General features: G+C 41.6%; 1 protein-coding gene across 1 annotated transcript in view; it reads left to right on the forward strand.

The window, feature by feature from the left end:
• The first annotated feature begins 608 nt into the window (after positions 1-608).
• kifap3a (kinesin-associated protein 3a) overlaps positions 609-19,971 on the forward strand; it is a 28,791-nt gene continuing 9,428 nt past the window's right edge. Inside the window, exons 1-16 of the mRNA XM_030049424.1 lie at positions 609-792; positions 1,091-1,222; positions 2,171-2,316; positions 2,486-2,544; positions 2,727-2,868; positions 4,547-4,646; positions 5,658-5,782; positions 6,281-6,379; positions 6,787-6,965; positions 9,179-9,341; positions 12,078-12,178; positions 15,379-15,487; positions 15,728-15,840; positions 16,318-16,483; positions 18,718-18,843; positions 19,536-19,634. Coding sequence (XP_029905284.1) covers positions 752-792; positions 1,091-1,222; positions 2,171-2,316; positions 2,486-2,544; positions 2,727-2,868; positions 4,547-4,646; positions 5,658-5,782; positions 6,281-6,379; positions 6,787-6,965; positions 9,179-9,341; positions 12,078-12,178; positions 15,379-15,487; positions 15,728-15,840; positions 16,318-16,483; positions 18,718-18,843; positions 19,536-19,634 — 1,900 coding nt within the window. The 5' untranslated portion in view covers positions 609-751. The remainder of the gene's footprint in view (positions 793-1,090; positions 1,223-2,170; positions 2,317-2,485; positions 2,545-2,726; positions 2,869-4,546; positions 4,647-5,657; positions 5,783-6,280; positions 6,380-6,786; positions 6,966-9,178; positions 9,342-12,077; positions 12,179-15,378; positions 15,488-15,727; positions 15,841-16,317; positions 16,484-18,717; positions 18,844-19,535; positions 19,635-19,971) is intronic.

Genomic DNA, 19,971 nt, shown 5'->3' on the forward strand with positions numbered 1-19,971 from the left:
CATGTTTGCTTAATATTTGAAGAGGCACAGGCAGTCAGGCAAACCTTAACTATCCAAATGTCCAAATATGCCATTCAGAAACTCCCTGGATAGCATAATGATAATGATGATAAATTATATAAATTATGTCAGGTTAATTCACCTGAAAATATTCTATGTTTGCTCACACATCCCCTAATACTTTTCTGGTTATACTTTCTGAAAGCTATTTTCTTCTCACATTAAAAAAACATGCTTTATTTTACAGTGTGCATATAGGGTATGGCTACCTCTCATTTTGGTGTATTTTTAAAATTTTTATTTGCAACTGCAGTGTAGAGCATGACATGAATAAACATTTCACAGTTTGCATCAACTCAAACTCCTTCTGAGACTAAACGCAGGTAAAAGCTGACACGAAATTAAAATCATTCATCGCTTTTGACAGTCAAGCGCATATCTCGGAAAGATGCAGCAACAATTAGGAAACCGAATTAAATGTATTATTATTTTTTTATTTAGTATTTTTCCAATCATATGTTAATTTGGCCTCCGCGACCACAGATGGCGACAGTCTGCCTCTGGACGGCTGCGCCCCATTTTCTGTCGTTTCATCTGCTGATGTTGCATGCTGGGAAGACTGTCGCCGCCCTGGCAACAAACAACCGAAATAAAAACAATCCGTTAGCTACCTGTATCGGTCCTGTCGGCTTTTTAAATATTTTTTGGTGGGAGGAGGAAAATCCAATGAGGGTTTTCATCCACATCTAATATGGAAAAACTGCAGGCAGAGGATGCACGGTATCTAAAACGGTAAACACGGCTCGTTTGAAATCTGTTATCAGCCAGCGCTAGCATCCAGAGATGCTGCTGCCTCAGGATGCGGCATCTCGGTGTGAATGAATGACTGAGTAATGTCTAACCAGGCCAGTGAGCCATTTCTATTAGTCGATAATATTCCTAATAATGCCACCTGAACTCTGTATTTCGTCAGATAGGTACAGACAGCTAATATTGGGGTCTTCTTTTAACGTCACACCGTCTATTGTCTCGTATTTAACGCTAACGCTATCTGCTTTTATGCTTGTCAAATCACAAAAATGACCCACAGGAAAGTGAAGGGGGGTAGTTTGGATGTCCACCCGACCGAGAAAGCCCTCGTCGTGCAATATGAGGTGGAGGCAACTATCCTGGGGGAGTTAGGAGGCACCATGGTCGGTGAACGCAAGGAGTGTCACAAAATGTGAGTATCGTTACCGGCCGACTAAAGGTTCAGCTTTTATTGTCACTTTTTTTTTTTTTTCACAAGGATGGGTGTTGGCTTTGCTCTCTTGTCAGGCATGATCTTGAAGAGATAGATAAGACACCTATTAGTGCATCAGCGTAGTAGCCAAATTATTTTCGGTGCACTGTTTGACATTCCCTCCACAAAATATTAATCATGTTATGTGTAAATGAATGCTCAACATTTCATCGATCTATAATGGAAATAAAAAAATGTAAACTAAAAACAGAAAACTGTATGCAGCACATGAGACTTAGAGAAAATTAGAGTACACATCACAACTGCCGTTCCTGTTCATCTAAATGATGGAGTTGCCATGGTAACACCTAATTTCTCTCAGTCTCATGCCTCAGATCAACATGAATTTCCATGACAACGTTAATCAAATATTCTACAGCTGCCGTTGTAAGAGTACCAGCCAAATGAAGTTCTGGCAATTCAAATTCTGTGAGCATATTGCTGGGTAGGGTTTTGGGCTGACTGATATATCAATATGTCAGTATCAATGAGACTAGATATCATCTGGGGTTTCGGATATCATAATATTGTGATGTGATGTAAGTGTTGTCTTTTCCTGCTTTTAAAAGCTGCATTTCATTAAAGAGATGCAATTGTCTGAACTTATTAGACTGTTCTAGCTGTTGTTTTATTGGCCTTTACCTGCTTGGTCCTCAACATCCACATTACTAATGATTGTTTACAAAAAATCTCTTGTGTATAAATATCTTATGAAAGCATCAGTAGTCACCCCAACATTATTGTCACAATATCAATATCCAGATATTTTGTCAAAGATAGTGGGATATTTGATTTTGTCCATGTTGTCCAACTCTGGTTTGGCCTAGTGCGTGATTTTTCTCTCAAAAGCTGTAATTCTGAAAATTCATATGTTTGTATATTTTTCAGCATTCGCCTGAAAAGCTTGAATGCCAACACAGACATCTCCTCCTTAGCTCGCAAGGTTGTAGAGGAATGCCGGCTCATTCACCCATCCAAACTTCCTGAGGTCGAGCAGCTGCTCTTCTACCTGCAAAACCGCAAAAAGACAAATGGTAAATGATAAGTATGCCACAAGTGCATTAACTCAGTTTGACATATTTTTGATACATTCATAATAAGAATGTAATTATTGTGGACCTACAGTAGTGTAAACAGTTCATCAAGAGAGACATCTTTTTAATGTTGTCTGCTGCTTGTGCTTTCTTTTTTTTTTTTTTACAGACAAGCAAGAGAAGCAAAAGATCTCACCTAGAGACCTCACACCTTATGCAGGAGTGGAGGTAGGAGTAAAAGAAAATCAATTAACTGTGTATGTTTGCATGCATACATGTGTCTATATACTTGCACCTGCACGTGAATATTTGTATTTACTTGCAAAACTATTGTATATCATATGTTTATTGTGTACATATAGCCTGATGATGTGCTAAGCTGCCAAGTCTGTTGTCACTATCCCCTCTAGCTGGATGAAGAGGCCAACATCAACAACATTGATGAGTATGTGGAGCTGCTTTATGAGGACATCCAAGAGAAGATTAGAGGAGCCACCCTCATCTTGCATTTGGCTCGCAACTCTGACAACCTGGAGGAGCTCATGCAGAATGGTACCTCTCTTTATTTCAGTCATTTATATAATTTTCCTCAGCCAAATATATAGATTTTTTTATATTATGTATGTACACCTACCTAATACAATACAAGTGTGTCTGTCTGAGGGTGTGTGTTTGTGTTCATCCCAGTTGGCTCAAAGCAGGGGGTAGCAATCAAAGTGGCCTATTTCAGAATGGGGCATAACTTCCAAATGGATTCAAAGATTTGCACAAGATTTTGTGCAAAGGTTGATCATGAGCCAAAGGATAGCTGATTAACTGTGCATGCCAGCTAGCAAAAAGAGTGTTGCAGTGGTGGTGACCTATAACAAAAAGACATATAATTTCTAAATGGACTCATGTAATATGGACAGACTTTGTACAAAGACAAAGACACACACAGACATGCACAGATAGTCAGACATCCACATAAACACACAGATACTTTCATTGGTGACAGTTTGCCCTATCCCCTATACTTTAACCACACCCCCTTTCACAAATTATGAACTGTTTTTCATAAACTCTTGTGGGAGTCATCACTAGACTAATCAGAGTTAATGTTTCATTGGTGACAATTAGCCCCGTCCCCTGTACTTTGGCCCTGCCTGCTCTCATAACTTATGAACCTTTTGTCATAGACTCTTGTGGGAGAGAGAGAAAAATTGTCATGGAGGTCAAGTGTGTGTGAGATTTGTGTGTGTGAATGCATGCATGCGTGGAAGCATGTGCGCACCTTGTCTCAGCTGTTGCAAATTCACGCTTGTTGTTGTCTGCTGTTGAGATCACATCCTGGAGTCCACAGTCTACAATCCATCTTTATGTAGCATAACCCGTTTTTCAGAGAGTACAGTGAATACAGACTAAACATGGCTAAGATTTGAATCTAGGCATTGGTTCCTGTTTATATTAATGGTATCAGAGATTAATTGTATATGGGGTTGCAACTGTAACACTGACTGAATGGATATTACAAGTCCATAAAGTCCATATAGTGTGCAGGTATCATTTTTCCAAGGCTGTTTTCCTACATAGCTCTCAGCCTAAATCTTTTGGATGTGTGCACTATTATCTTCTCTCTGCCTGAGTATAGTAGCAGTTGACTTTATCAACTCTTACACTGTGCTCCCCATCTCATTTGAAAGAAAACACAGCTCGGCCCAAGTCTTATTCCCTTCCGTGACAACCGGCCTGTTTCTTTCACAACAGCAAGGAGCCGTCATCCATCGCAGCCGTCGTGAGATGGCACAGCTTCATTTGTAACTGTCATAATGCATCGTCAGTTCACTTTGTCTGTCGCACCACATCAAGTGGTCATGTGTTGATAAGAGCCGAGTGTTCATGTGAACCAGGAGGCCCGGGGTCAGCGTGGAAAGAGGAGAGGAACCCTGGGACGCACATCTTTACATTGAGAATCATCCATGGCTCAAAGCCCCAGGAGCCTCCGATCTCATTGCATTCCCCCACGCTCCTTTAAATTAGCCTCCAGCGCACTACTCTCCCCTTAGTCTGTCTCTGATTGACTTCCACTAACAGCCTTCTTCAACTTCCTTTCCATACTCCTTCCTCCCCTCCCCCTTCATTTATTATATCCCTCCACTGCCGCATTGCCTCCTTCTTTTTCTGACCCCTTTTATATGTCTATCTCTGTGTGTGTGTGTGTGTGTGTGTGTGTGTGTGTGTGTCTGGTCAGAGACAGCCCTGGGAGCCCTAGCCAGAGTCCTGAGGGAGGACTGGAAGCAGAGCGTTGACCTTGCAACCACCATCATCTACATCTTCTTCTGCTTCTCCAGGTAGACAACCAGCTTCCATTAACCCACTTAGACTAAGGCTGCCATTAAAATTCATCTAAGGATGTCTCAGGAAAAAAGTGAGTTTCATAAAATCACCATAAAGGGTTCCGTGGGATGTTGTACAGGAAAGCCCTTTGATTTCTCTTTCTTCTTGGCTGCCCAAGTATTCCCTTAAGTTCCGTTATGCAGTGTTGTTAAAAAGTCCTTAGTGACTGTTTTCCTCAGAAATTTTTAAGGGACCCCTGACGGCTTTTTAAAAAGAAAATAATTTTTCTAACACAAGACAATGACTGGGGTGCCCTGGTAGACATACATACCACACATACCACATATCAAGGCTAAGGAAAAATTCTGATATATAGTTTTATATAAACAACACAGATAAGCAGAAGAGGAGAAAGAGATTCACCACATGGCATTAGTAATATGTATTCCCATGAATTCAAGCACATGTCCAGTTTTCCAAGTTAGAGCTCTCAAAACATTTGGATAGCCCCATTATTTTTTCTGTGTTTGCAGTATTTCCGCATTTTAACAAAACAGACCCTCACTTCTCTGTGTGCTCCTCTCTCTTTCTTACAGTAGTCATATAACTTTGACAATACACCTAGTATTGAGATTTCACTCTCCAATTGGGGCTTCGGAAACACTAAAATTAGCCCTCGCTAGAATAATACATAAACGTCTGTCAGGACTGATTTAGGTTGCAGGGGGACGTGTGTAGGTTTGAAAACTGATCGTCATTCTTGGCTCTTCTCCATCTCCGTGTTATGCTGTTTGGATTGTGAAATGATTCAAGTTGGACTGATTATAAGTCGGACCAGGACATACTGTTTGACTGAATGTGTTTTGACTTTGACAGTTTACTTTGTAAACCACTTCTGGGGTGACGGATTGGGTCATTTTGGCGACAGCTCCCAGCTGGAATCCCAAATTTGATTTGAGCTTTGAAAATCCACTTTTGGATAAATGGAGGCCTTTTTCTTTCTCCCCTCTTATTTTCTCCTCCAGTTTCTCGCAGTTCCACGGCCTGGTCACACACTATAAGATTGGGGCTCTGTGCATGAACATCATAGAACATGAGCTGAAGAGGTATGACCTCTGGCAAGAAGAGCTGCAGAAGAAGAAGAAGGCCTATATCCTTTTCTAAGGGTCATCCCACTGAAGAACCTTTGCACTTATGGCTACTTTTGGCCACTGAAAATAGATCATGCTGGTACACAAGGTGTTTTATCTGCGTGTCTGACAAGGAATTCAGAAAGGGAGTGTAACTAATAACTGAGCTTGTTGATCATTTGAACTAGCTACATTGAGTTGGCACAGAGAAGCACCACAATTTTTATACCATCAATTTTAGACACAACTTAGAATAGCCCTGAATCAGACAAATCATTTACAATTAGCTCTCTCTCCACACCATGCCTAAACTTAACCATCCAGTTTATAAGTGTTAGTCCAAAAACACTGGTCTAAAACTGTGGTCGGTGGAGAATTGTTGGTCTAAAACTGTGTATGTGGCAATCTCTATGACTTCTTTCTGAACAATGCTGAATAATTTGTCTGCCACTCCTACTTGCCGTCATGGCATTGGAGGACAGAGCCTGGAAAAAGTTGAGTTCCTTAACTGATTTCACGTGAAGAAGACTCTGAGAACCAAACCCTGAAGAAAGAACATGAGAAAGCTTTCAAAAAATACCAGAGCCTCCTGATCAAGCAGGAGCAGCTTCTCAGAGGTACTGCAGGACTCACTTTACTAGGATATAGATTTAATTTTACACTTGTGAACCAACCATGCTGCAAAAGCCTTAAAGTTTAAAACTAGAATGTTCCTCAGTACAGGAGCCCATTTACTGTTTCTGTAGTGAAATGCAACTTGATGGATATATACATTCTGTATCCTTTTAATACAACATGTGCTCTATTTTCCTGGCCCTTAGCAATGCAAAAAATGTTTACTGTTGATAGTACAATGCTTACAGTCCACGTTTTCTAGCTTTGGGGATCTGGGTAATTTGTTACTGAGACCCGTTCTTTGCATAGGGGAGGGGGCGGAGGGACAATATCTAAATGAATGTAAAGAAAAAACTGTGAACTAACACATAGACCAATTCTATTGTGTCCGCTGTATTTGACCCTGTAGTTGCTCTGTTCCTGCTGTTGAACCTGGCTGAGGACACCCGCACAGAGCTCAAGATGAGGAACAAAAACATTGTCCACTTGCTGGTGAAGATATTGGACCGTGATGACGAGGAACTGCTCTTGCTGGTGGTCTCCTTCCTCAAGAAGCTCTCCATCTACCTGGAGAACAAAAATGACATGGTGAGAAAAGGATGGATTGAGTGGAGTGAAAGGACAGGGGACAAAGGGGAGTCAGGGAGTTACGGATATACAGTACATGCGGGTGATGAACTGAGGAGCAAAACAGGAGAGAATAAGAAAACACTGAGTATTACCAGTCTGTTTTCTTCCACCAGAGACTCTGCATCTCAGTAAGAATTGTTTGAGATATATGGATACAAGGAGGAAAGGAGGAAGATAGAGGTCTAAATTTTCATTTCTTCACTTGAAGGAATAAATCAGCCATTGTTTGAAACGGATAGTGTCTAGTTTTTGTCACATCATCATAAAAAAAAAAAAAAATGCTGGGGATTTTTTTCACCACACAGTAGTTTTTAAATTTTTTATTGCTGTGGAACAAGAATGGGTTTTAAGTGAGGAGTGACCAGAGAGAAACACTGGTGAGAGAGAAAAGGTGACATGGATGAGGTATTTATAAAAGCTGTGTGTGCTGGTTGTCAGCATTGTTAGCTTAGAGAACATTTCCAGCAGAAGATCTAATTAGGCCTTCTTTACAGCTTTAATTTATGGACATCTAAAATTGTTGTTTTGTGACATGTCATCTTAATTAGTCAAATTTAAAGGAAACAACCAGTGTTTTATATTTGTTCTGTAAAATGCTCCCTGGCCATTTTTATAAATGGCTCTTACCCTGTAGAATGCCAGTTGGAACCACGCTTATCAAATTTCAATTTAAAAGAAATGCTTAGAGCGTTCACTTTTAGCTCCATGTCCCACCGTGCTTTTACAGGAACCTCACCACTCAAACTTTCCCTAATCCAGTCCCACCTGGTTCCAATCTCAAACAGTTTGTGGGGCTTTATCAAAGCCAGACCCAGTTAGGAACTGGTTTTATCTCCTTGTTTCCTTTTTTAGTGTATCTTTGAGTCAGATTAAAAAACACTTCAGGGGTTTAGACCCACTCAAGCATGTGTCCAGCAGGAAAATAGTGGTTTCAACACTTTTACTCAGTCGAGTATATCAGTTTACATCAGAGAAAAGAGTGTCCATTTACACTAAGGACCTAAAGGTTTAATTGATAAAAAGGCTTATCACATAGTGATATGTCATCAGCTTTTATTTACACAGCAAACATGTTGTGACTATCTCTTAATCAGATAAGGCTCTAACATACTCTGATAAGAGCTTTTTTCTACCCCTGTCACTAATGGAATGGGAATGTCAATGGTAATTGACACAGGCTGTAGTTGATTATACTGCACGAGGCCTGGGTTTGTGATGGTGTGACTGGAGCTGGTTTTGCACACAGTAGCAGTTAGTACTTTTTAACTGGGAGCAGGTTGCGTCCCCATTATGTCTCGTTGTGGCTGTGGGGAGACCACAGGAGAGGGAAACAGACATGTTAACAAGCAATACTAGACTGGCACTGCCTGTCACACACTCACAAGACAGACAGTCACAAGCACATGGACCCAATGACAGCATGTGGATGTAGTCTAAACACTTCCAAGCCACTTACAGTTTCACGCACTAATGACATGGAGTCCCCAGAGAGAGAGTTTGGCAGTCATGTGGTTGTGCTTGAACTGTCTTTGGTGTCATCAGCTCAACACCTCCACCTGCCTGTAAGCAGTGTGTATCTACTCCAAGCTGGCCACAGTGCTCTAGCAAGATAAAGATGAATATAACATTTGTAGTAAGTTATGGAGATCTTTTTATGTAACTTCAGTTATGTGCTTTAGTAACAGGAATTTTAAACTTTTTTTTGCATATTCATGTTTTTGCGATGGTGGACAGCATGTCAGAATGTGGTTCTTACCTTAGTATATTAACTGACCATCCTGACTATCCACTGGAAAAGTGTGACTTAAATTGCCACACCTATGTGATGACAAATCAATGACTGTCTCTTCATTAGTGTTGCACTGGCAACAGAAAAGTAATGAGTGCAAGAGGAAGGAATTTTGCTTTTTTCACCCTGACTTTGTTACTCTTCTCCTCACTTTGTGTACATAAAGTAAATTAATGATCTGTCACTATGACTTACATTAAAAGGCCAACAAAAAAACATTAATTGTGAGGCACATGCGCTTTGAAAAAAAAAAAAATATATTAGTCTTCTTTATTGCCTGTAGTCTTCTCTGCTATTTTTAGCAATCAATGTTGGTTGGTAAAGCAGGATGCGGTTAAAATTCAAAGCAATGTCTAATTAAGTCTAATTTTTTTGTCTTCAGGCTGAAACCTTTGCGGTGGAGAAGCTGGCCAGGCTGGTTTGCTGTAACAACGAGGAACTCCAGAGCACCACTTTACGTCTCCTCCTCAACCTCTCCTTCGACACGGGCCTGCGCAGCCAAATGGTCCAGGCAGGACTCATTCCCAAACTCTCCTCTCTGCTAGGTAATAAATCTGAGCATGTATGAACATTTGTGTATTGACATTTTGGTGTGCTCAGTTGTTTGTGTTTCTGTGTGTGTGTGTGTGTGTGTATGTGTGTGTGTGTGTGTCTGTCTCCATACGTGTTCTTGGGAGCACAGTGTTTCAGCGTTTTTGGGTGCACGCAAGCTTTTGTATGTCTGTGTTTCTGTGTCTCCATGTGTTTATGACAGGGATGTATTTGGCTTTGTATCAAGGCGACCACTATTTCAGTCTGCGTTCCAGGTTTTCTCTGAGAAACAGACACATGACATGAGAAATACTCTCCTATCCCCGGCCAGCAGTGAAGTCTCTATTTCACTGCCAACAGATGCAATCTGCTATTATTGAGGCGTGTGTGTGTGTGTGTGCAGGTGCAGGGCTTTTACAAAGCGCATGGACCACAAGCTGACTCTGGTGACCATTAGAGAAATGACTTCCTGAAAGGAGTTCCAGAAAGTGTGATTGGTGCGTCAGCTCATCCAGGGGGTCATGTGGCATGGTCAGAAGCATCTCTGATGGGCCTTTTGAAGCCTCTCAGGGGGAGGCTCGGGTAACGGTGCATAATTAATATAATATATTTGTTAGAATAACATGCCAGAGCCTCTGCACAAATGTTGTTTTTGTAGGAGCAGGCCAAAGAGGTGGAGAGGTCTTGGGAGATTTAGGGAGGGCTGTTTTGGGGAGGGCAGTTGGGGGTTGTACTCTCAGGAAGTGAGGCACTCACATAATATAACTTAACACTGAAATATCACGCCCCCTCATGGTTCTGACGTTTCTGAGGTTGCCCGTACGGGTGTGTGTGTGCACGTGTGTATGCACATGTTTAAAGCTCTGTATGTGAGCAGATGTGCCATTAATCATCCCCTTTCGCTGTGGACTATCCTTTCAACCGAGACGCTCTGCCCATGGATTCTTCTCTTATCTCCAGAGAGAAGAAGAGAGCGAGGAGGTGTGGGGGCAGGGGTTGCTGATCAGCTGGTGTGAGGAGATGGGCTGCCATTCTCACATCCAGACCCCAATAGAGGTCATGACCCCTACTGATAAGATGAAAGGGGAGAAGAAGCCACCACTTGTCATCATCGCCTCCCTCATGATCCCGCCACCTCAACTTGGATTCAAAAGCAAATAGGAGATTCCTTTATGTCAACTTTTCACCCAGACGCCCGCCTCTCCCTTTTTGTTTTACAGCACTGCGGCTCACCCCAGTTCACATACTATGATTCAGCATGTTTACTATCATCACACTGCAAAATCACAGGAAGAGACTTGAGTGGGAGAGGGCATCTCTTTAAGAGCATTTTACCCCATTTTGTGGTATATGACGTCTCTCTTTGAAGACCAAACGAGTTTTCTTATTTACCCAGAAAGTGCAATAACAACAGAGTGGCACTGTCCGCAAACCTAGCCCAGACGCCTCTTAATGCGTGCGGGTATAATTTTATGAAGGTTAGGCAGTTTTAAATCAGGCTGGGGTGTAATTGGAGTTTAGCTCTCCCACTAACTGTCCCTGAACAGTCTAGTTAATTCTTAACAGCTCCCCGCACCTTTTTTTTTTTTCTTCTTGCCCCAACCCTAGTAGTGTTTTGAACATTTAATGGGATCTCTCTCTTCGCCCATAAAGGATCCTCCTTGTTCCTACCAGCAAAGTGAGGGAGTTCGCCAGGTCAGGAGGGACTTGTGCGGGCGATTGTGTGTGTGTGTGTGTGCTTGCATGCGTGTGCATGTGTATGCGCTTGGGTGTTTTCATGTGCATTTCAAGGTATTGGTTGAGGCAAAGGATTGCTAATGAGAAGCACATGTTCCGGCCAATCGGTGCCTGTGCTGGAAGGGCCAGAGCTGCATGCAGTGTAGCTTTAACTTATTAAAGGCAGTAAAATTGATGCTTCCTCCTGTTTTCCCAATTAAAGCTAGAAGCCGTCTCTTTTCAGCCCTCTCTCCCCCTCGTGTTTCCAGGGGTTCACTGAGAACATCTGGATCCAATAGGCAGTGATAAGGCTCCTTGTACGGCCACTGACCGAACACGTCTGGGACCAGTTTGAACTGGACTCGGTTGGGGCTAGTAGGGTGGTGAGCGTTACAGGAGGTCTGTCAGTGGTTCTGGTCCAGTGAAGACCCTCTCTCTTAACACTTCTCTTAATGAAAAGTCCCCGGGTCAAACTCTGGTCTGAACTCTATTAATATATTCTGGCTGACTCCTCCTCAAGGCCTCCAGTCCCCCAGCTTAGGTCAAGGGTCAAACTCATAAAGGTGCTGGGCTAGCTAACAGTCTAACACTCAATCCATTTTGTCTTTATCTCTCTCATGCTGCTCCTGAGGCTGTCTCATGAGAAGCTCACAGCACTGTGATGATAGGAAAGAAAATTTGTTCATTTTATTGAAGACGTTTTACCAGCATAGCCTTTTCAGACACCGGCTTGGTGGACTAAAAAAGTAACCCTTAAATATTGTTTGTTTTTTTTAATCTGCTAAATTCTATGAAAAAATATATAAATTGGCAAGTTACGGTTCAGATTTTCCAGTTTATGGCTGGTGCTAATTTTGTACTCATCACTAATTACCCTCTGCAGGAGTTGCTATTGAAAAGGCTATTCAAACCATTAATATTTGCAAAAAATACCTCACAGCTTTCCTAGATGTGGTCATTGGCATCCCATGGAGCGTTAAAGCACAACCAGTCATTCATCCATTGACTTTCCTCCTCCTGTGTTTATGTTGCAGCTGACGAGGGCCAGAGACAGCTGAGCATGTGCATTCTGTACCACATCAGCATGGACGACGCATTCAAGTCCATGTTTGCCTACACAGACTGCATACCACAGGTAAGACTGGCTAATGTACACTGCCTCCAGCCACAGACAGACACATTAGCATCGGCAACTAACGGGCATCTGGGAATTAATGCATGAGAGAGGGAGGGAGAGAAGGATGAAGAGAGAGAGAGAGAGCGCACAAGAGGGAGGGACACACCACATCTGGGCTCAAACCACCAGAGGACGGCTGCTCAGTCTTCTCTCTCAATGTGATGACAACTCTGTTTTCTCTCCTCTCCCTCTCTTTCCACCGGTTGGAGCTCTGAAAAAAGTCTTGCGTCATTTCACCTAACGAGCCCCTTTAGAAAACAGAGACCCCCTCTCTGTGTCTTCTCCACAGGGTAGGGACTAAGTGCACCTAATTGCAATATTGAACTGGGAATTGCTTTAAATGAGAAAACATCAGCAGAGAAGCAGAATTGTTTGGCCAAAATGAAATTGAGTTATGCGCATGAAAATTCCATTCGCCACACATGCTAAAACCCCCTCGGGGTGATTCTTTCAAGTTTTAATCACAACTTTCTTTTTGAGCTATGCCTACTACTGATTGAGTTGACCAGGATCAGTCACTCGTCTCATCACTGGCTATTAGCTAAATGTGTGTTGTGTTTGTTTGTTGAGATTAGGTGTAAATGTTGGCCAGATGTGGCTGGGAGAGTTGGGTGTTTGTTCTCCTGGCCCCTAGGTCTCCCGTGGCAGAGAGGATTCTGGGTAGCAGCATGACCAGGATGTGACCTCTGACCTCACCCTGAGGCCTCCTTACTCACCTCTCACTGTTTTCTTCTTCATTTTACTCATGTTCTCTCTCTTTAGTTTTCATTTCTTTTTTTTTTTAAACTTAATTTAACTTATTATTTCTCATTGAGTAACCACAGAGCAAACAAAAGTTGTTCAGTGAGATGCATAATATAATGATAAAACTTAAGATGTGTCTGTCTTCATTCAGAGGTTCAAGTGGTGTCTCTGTGATGGGTCGTACAAGCACTTCATTTGTCCCATTTCTCAATAAATTCTGATTAATTTGAATTCTCAGTACATGTGTGAGTCTTTCCGTATCTGTCTCCTTAACTTTGTCCAGCCTGTATCTCAGAGTAGGAGTAGGAGTGAATCAACAACGCTCTTCCCTCTCTTGGTTCTCAGTGCTGATGTGCCCTTGAGCCAGGCACTTGACCCCAAACCAACTGCTCAGTAACCATCAGTGCAGTGACTCTTTTTGGTTTGTGAGGGAAATCTGTTTTTGTGTCTTTCTTGAACAAATGTCTGACTTGCAGATACCCAAGCAAATCTTGCTTCTCCAAGTCAAATTCTTCCTTTAAGTTTTGAAAGCATTTAATTTTGCCCTTGTCAAGCATTGTGCTTATTGCTGTAATCCCCTTTTTTGCCCATTGTGCAAACCTGTTATCAAGGGTCCCTATCTTAAATTTGGAGTTGTAAGCCATCCAGCGCAGTACATTAACCACCCTCTCTAGATTGTGTTTCCTGACCACTGTAAACCCAGATTTCCATAGCGAATTTAGTGATTGGGTCAAGCATTTTCTGATTTTCCTTAAACATATCCCTATTTGCAGTCATACTTTGGACATGGCATCCCTCTGTACTTAGTTTAATATCTTTCCATTTTGTAGTATGGCTTGTATCACACCAGTATATTTAGTTTTTCATCTTGTTTTGTTTCTCTGTGCTCTCTTCTCATTTCATCTCAATAGCAAAATTCAAACCTCTCGGTCCCATCAATAATCAAACAAACTTTTCTATCTTTTTTTATCACTTTCCCAGGGTAGTGACTGACCTACCTCTTTACCCTTTTCCAGCTTTTAATGGGGTCACCCCATTAGTAGGGAGGGAAATGCTGGACGTGGGGTTGCCAGAAGAAGGATATGAGAGGTGAGGGGAGGAAAGGAAGGGTTACAGAGGTGAGATGAAGTGGGGTATAGCGTAGGTGGAGGTGGAGGTGGAGGAGGAGGAGGAGGAGGCTGTGGGTCTGGTTGTGTTGGTTGGTCTGCAGCGTGGTGCTGTGGCCCCGACTGGGCCTCCAGTGGCCGTCTGTGGTAAATAAGCAGAGGCAGGTGCCAGAGAGTCTAGACGGGGCTGATTTGGGGTCCGGGGCCCCTGGTATATGATACCCAACTCAGGCCCGGCCCAGCCTCTCTCTCTCTCTCCCTCTCTCTTTCTGATTGCACATTGCTGACTCCTCACAGGGAAGTAGTGCCCCTCTGCCCCCACCCCCCCCCAGCTCAAAGCCTTTCCTGTTTAATGTTAAATCAGCGCAGGAGAGACGGACAGACATATGGGAGGGAGGGAGGTTGGGAACAAGGAGGTGGTGGGTGTTTAGGAGGTTAGGGAGTGATGGGCGATTCATTTTGGGCCCACGTCCGTGGTCCCCTTCTCTCCCTCGCTCTCAATGTTTTTCACAAACATACACACCTACATTTTACATTTTCTTCAATTGCAGTCACTTTTGCCCCCTCCTCAGCTTTCCTCATTCTCCAGAGCTCAACCCCCAAGTGACTGGCCTTGACATGATTGGAGGAGACTGCAGGGATGCTCTTTATAAATCAGAGGTTTTTCTAACTGACAAATTGCGAGCAGGCACACATACATAAGGAGAAACGTCGCCCTTTAGTAACTTGCTTTCTCCCATCCTCCTCCACTGACTCCCTGCTCGCCTCCCTCTTTCTTTTTCTTTGTCTTTTTCTCATTTCTCCTCGCTCACCCTTTCTTAAATGCCCTCTCTTCATCTCTCATTTATCTTTCTCACTTTTTAACCTCAAGACAATGAAAAGAAAATGATTTGGTTTGATTTGATTTGATTATTACCTTGTGCTACCTTTTTGCACACATGAGGGAAGAACAGTTGTGGTTACCTGAAAATTCACCAAAATAACGCACTGTACGCATTGTTCTTTCCAAGCTGTGCAGACAAATGTCATCAGACGCACATGATTCACTTTTTTTCACAGAGTTTTGTTGAGTTCATCAAGGAAATATTCACAGCTGTGGAAAGAAGGGCAAACAGATGTATCATTTTCCCTGAAATTGATTACACAAGCTATGATTAAGACTGATTCAGCTATTCTGACGCTGTACCTGTGTAAGCCTAATTAAACTGGAAAGTCTAACTACCTGTGTCTCTGGGATTAATTATGATTCAAACATGGTGCTGAATGAATTGCTTAACACTCATAAACATATGAACATTTGGTTGACAGTTGATGAAGATGGTGTTTGATTGTGGGGAGGACAAGATGGATGCTGAGCTCATCTCCTTCTGCATCAACCTCGCTGCTAACAAAAGGAATGCCCAAGTCATCTGTGAAGGTATGACAGACACACACAGACCACACATATGGACACATATTGCTATTGCTATAAATTAATGGAAATCCAGTGCACTTAAATTTAGCCTAGATTTTCACCCTTTGTTTGCTAAATTGACCTGAACTGCATCCGTAACAGTACACATTTCTCTCTGTCTTTCTTATGCACAAACACCATTAATTCTTCTCTTCATTTTGTCCTTACCCACTGTCTTTGCTTACCTTCCGCCTGCTCCTATAGGTAATGGTCTAAAGATGCTGATGAAGAGAGCACTTCACCTGAAGGACGTTCTGATGATGAAGATGATTAGGAACTTGTCTCAACACGACGGACACACCAAGAACCTGTTCATAGTGAGTAATCAGCCTTTTGTATTCAAACACAAGTGCATCTGGCATCACGTGAAATCAAACGTTAGTGCCTCCTATGCTCTAAGGCATAAGATCTGTATTAAATCAAAATCTGATATTGGGCTTGAGTTATCAAGCTCTTCAGACTATAGCCTATATGCTCACCATGCTGTTTATCATGAAGATAGGAAGATTTTGTGAGATTTTGCCTTTTATTTTATTTCTATTTTATTTATTATACTTTAATTTATCTTATTTTTTATTTTTATCTGGTTTATTATATTATTATTTTACTGTATTATTGAGCAATGTCAAGAATTTCCATCAGGATTAATGAAATTTTATCTTATCATATCTCATCTTGTAAATATTGTTGGCATGTAACTAAAGTTGTTAATAGACTCCCATGTTTAAAAAAGGCATGAAAAAGAGCAACATGTCATTTATGTGATCCCCTCACATTGAGTTGCTTTCCACCAGGACTATGTGGGTGACCTGGCAGCCCAGATCAATAACGAGGAGACTGAGGAGTTTGTGATTGAGTGTTTGGGCACGCTGGCAAATCTCACCATCCCCGACCTGGACTGGGAGCTGGTGCTCAAGGAATACAACCTGGTGCCCTATCTTAAGGATCGACTCAAACCAGGTTTGCTATGCGTGAGGCAGTGATTTGTGACACCACTGAATTGTTTATTTGGAACATTCTTGTCTATGAATCATACAGTTGGTTTCAGCCAAGAGTTTTGATCACATGGTAGAAATGCAGTTTCATTTCAGTGTCCTTTCTGCCTTATGAAGACAAAAAAAAATAGCTGGAAATCTGGCATGGACACATATGTTTGAATAAAAGAATTATGTCCACTTTAACTCACAAAACCAAGCAGATATTGTTATTAAAGTAAACACACCCTCTTGCATCCACAAGTTTTGACACACACACTCACACACACACCCTCATAACCTTCCAACATTTCCCTCATCTACCTCTCTTTGAACCTAAAAGCCAGTTCTCTCCCATGCCCTTCCTTAACCTCTAACTACTATCCCTAAATCATATTATCAGGGAAGTGTCACAGGACCTAGATGATGTGAGGACCAAGAGCACTCATTAGGATCTGGGCTTTATCTTCACCTTTCATGACCTCCTGTATTTTCTGACCTCCTAGCCCTGGGTCTTCCTTTTTGGTTTTTATCAAAGGAGAGTTGGAAGCCCACTTTAGTATTATTAGGTTAAATGACATTTCAGCTTCATGGTGATCAGTAGGGATTTACAGAGAAATTGCACGAGAAAAAAGTGACACAAATCTATAGCATCACATATATAGTACAGTATTTGTGATTGGTCTTAGTCTGTTGAGTCACCAGGGCACAGTCTTTTAATATGTTACACTCATAGAAATGAAATTTCCAGCCAGAACCAAAGGTATAACCACAGCAACAGTAACATGATTTGTCCTCTGATTCTTTTGATTTGTCCCCATATGAGAACATGCTGTGGTTCAGTGTTGTGCTACTGATAGGCCGTGGCAGTCATGTTCTATACACCAGAGTGTTTGTGAGTGTCCTGTGTCTATAGCAACATGGAAGTGTGCAATGTCTAATGTTGGATTTGTCCAGTGCCAAATCTATGGTCACAGTTTGATTCATCTCTGCCCAAAAGTTAAAGCCTTATTCCACAATTTGTGACACATTCCCCATGGACTCAGTGTAGTTGAGTCCATAGAGAGTTGCGTTTGCACATGTGGACTGTATCAGTGCAACTACATTGAGCATATGGAATGCGTGACAATATGTGCAACATATTGTGTCGTAAATATTGCAAGTTGGAGCTTTAAGATATTTCTGAAGGTCTTTTCAATCTGCTCTACTTGAATCATGCAGTTGGGGATAATTCTAAACTTTCTCCGCCAGCATCTCCTCAGAACCATTTTCAAAAAGCTTATCCAAAATCACAGAGGGATCAATGATTAGTTTGCTTCTCTATGGAAACATAGAACACTGTGCACCCATCAATGCTGCGTAACAGTTCCTTGCATGCGTCTGCGTTGCTTCAGTTTTCAGGAGCTGCACAATAAGTGTTTTATTTTTGCAAGACTTTTGAAATTACATCAAAATAACAGAAAATGAACCATCCAACGTTTGCCTTACAGATAGTGATCCCTCACATGTTCTCAACGTTTAGATGCAGGTTCTACACAGTAACTGTACAGGATACCACCTTTCAAAAATGTCCCACCAAGATCTCTTTTATAGTCTCTGGGTTGGACTTGCTTCCAGTTATTCTAACCATATCCTTTTAATTTTTACCCAGGTGTCTCTTTGAAACTTTTTGTAGGGTCATATCTATATCTCATATTCTTTTCATCTTGCAACTCCTTTTTACTGGCTCAGCCACTTTAATGCCACGAAAGTTCAGAATTCAATATATTCTTGGAGTCCATGAATTAAATCCCCAAGATTAGTTATGCTGCTTTGTTTTACAGCACTTTATATTATTCTGTATGAAATGATTGGCATTCATGAAAAGTATGTGCTGAGTAATCACTTTTCCAAGATTACAGAAAAACTCGATAGTCTTTGAAAACAAGGTCAGCAAACGATTGCTGTCTATTCCCTCGTAGTTCCTCAAATAAAAAGGGCTCTTGAGAGAACTGTTCATTTAAAGACACAGCAAAACCCTCTCGTGCTTTAGTAGGAGCAGAGAGATTTTAGCCCATATAGTCACAGAGCAAGGATGTTTTCCCTGGCCGAACACTATGATCTGCTCATACACACGGGCACCACCAAAGGCCAAATGTTAGAGGGTTTAATGAGGGCTTGAGCCAGTGCAACGATCCATTAAACATCTGGTGCATCCTTCATGTTTTTCCCCTATGTCAGGTTCCGCTGAGGATGATCTCATTCTGGAGGTGGTGATCATGATCGGCACCGTGTCCATGGATGACTCCTGTGCTGCCCTGCTGGCGAAGTCTGGCATTATCCCTGCCCTCATTGAGCTGCTAAATGGCAAGGCCCAAATCTTGACTCCATACCCAAGCATTTGGATAGGCAGACAAATTGGAAAATTGGGTCATAGTCCATTTTCCTCAGAGATCTAAAATGAAGACTAAATTTGTACACTCAACCTGTCAATCAACCTGTGTCCCAGGTTGATTGACTAACAGTTCCTGGTCTATGCAATACTGGACTGTGTATTGTAAGACCCAGGCTATGTTCGCACACTGCCAAGAGCACCTTTGGGGATGATATTAAAATGGCAAATGACATTGTTGACACATGTGGCATCCTTTTCCTCTCATCATTATTGGTTAGCAGATAACAAAGCATTAATGTCGCAGACTGTTTTTTCAAAAAGTTGAATGTATTTTAATAAAAAAAAAAAAAAACATCCACGTCTTTTTAGGATTGGCCACTTTCTGAATTTTGAATGGCCATTTCCATAGGAGCCCATGTTAACAAAAAATAATAGTACATAAAACATACATATAAAAACCTAGAATAATACATATAAAAATGATAAAGATGATGATAAAAATTGGCAGTAGTTAAGAAAAAATGCTTTATGTGAACATATCCTAAATTAATAGTTATAAATGAAATAGTTCTAAACACATTAACCGCAAGCCAGTCAATATATAAAAATATATCTTTTATATCCTGTTCTTGTCAGTTTGTAAATACCATATTTCCTGTCGCAGCTCAACAGGAGGATGATGAGTTTGTGTGCCAGATTGTCTATGTCTTCTACCAGATGGTCTTCCACCAGGCTACTAGGGATGTCATCATCAAAGACACACGTATCCTTTTGTCCGTTTTTAAAAATATTTCAAGGTATTTCATGAAACCATGAGATGAGATGCAGCGTGAGAGGCAGGAAACACAGGACCGAGGATGTATTTCAGAATGTTCCCAGTGTGTAGTTTGCACTGTAGAATTAATCACCGTGATACCTCCAGTTGTATCTTTTTGAAAAGATTTTCTCTGTAGCGTTCCAAAATTGTTCCATATTCATTGGTTAGTGTTTCTATAGTAACCCACAGTACCACCCTATATCTCCATAGCAACCTCTGGAACCCCCTCGATTTATGCCTTATTTATACCTCTGGCTATTCCAAGCTGTCTGTAATCCTGTAC

Source organism: Myripristis murdjan, chromosome 4, assembly GCF_902150065.1.
Source record: "Myripristis murdjan chromosome 4, fMyrMur1.1, whole genome shotgun sequence".
Classification (NCBI taxonomy): domain Eukaryota; kingdom Metazoa; phylum Chordata; class Actinopteri; order Holocentriformes; family Holocentridae; genus Myripristis; species Myripristis murdjan.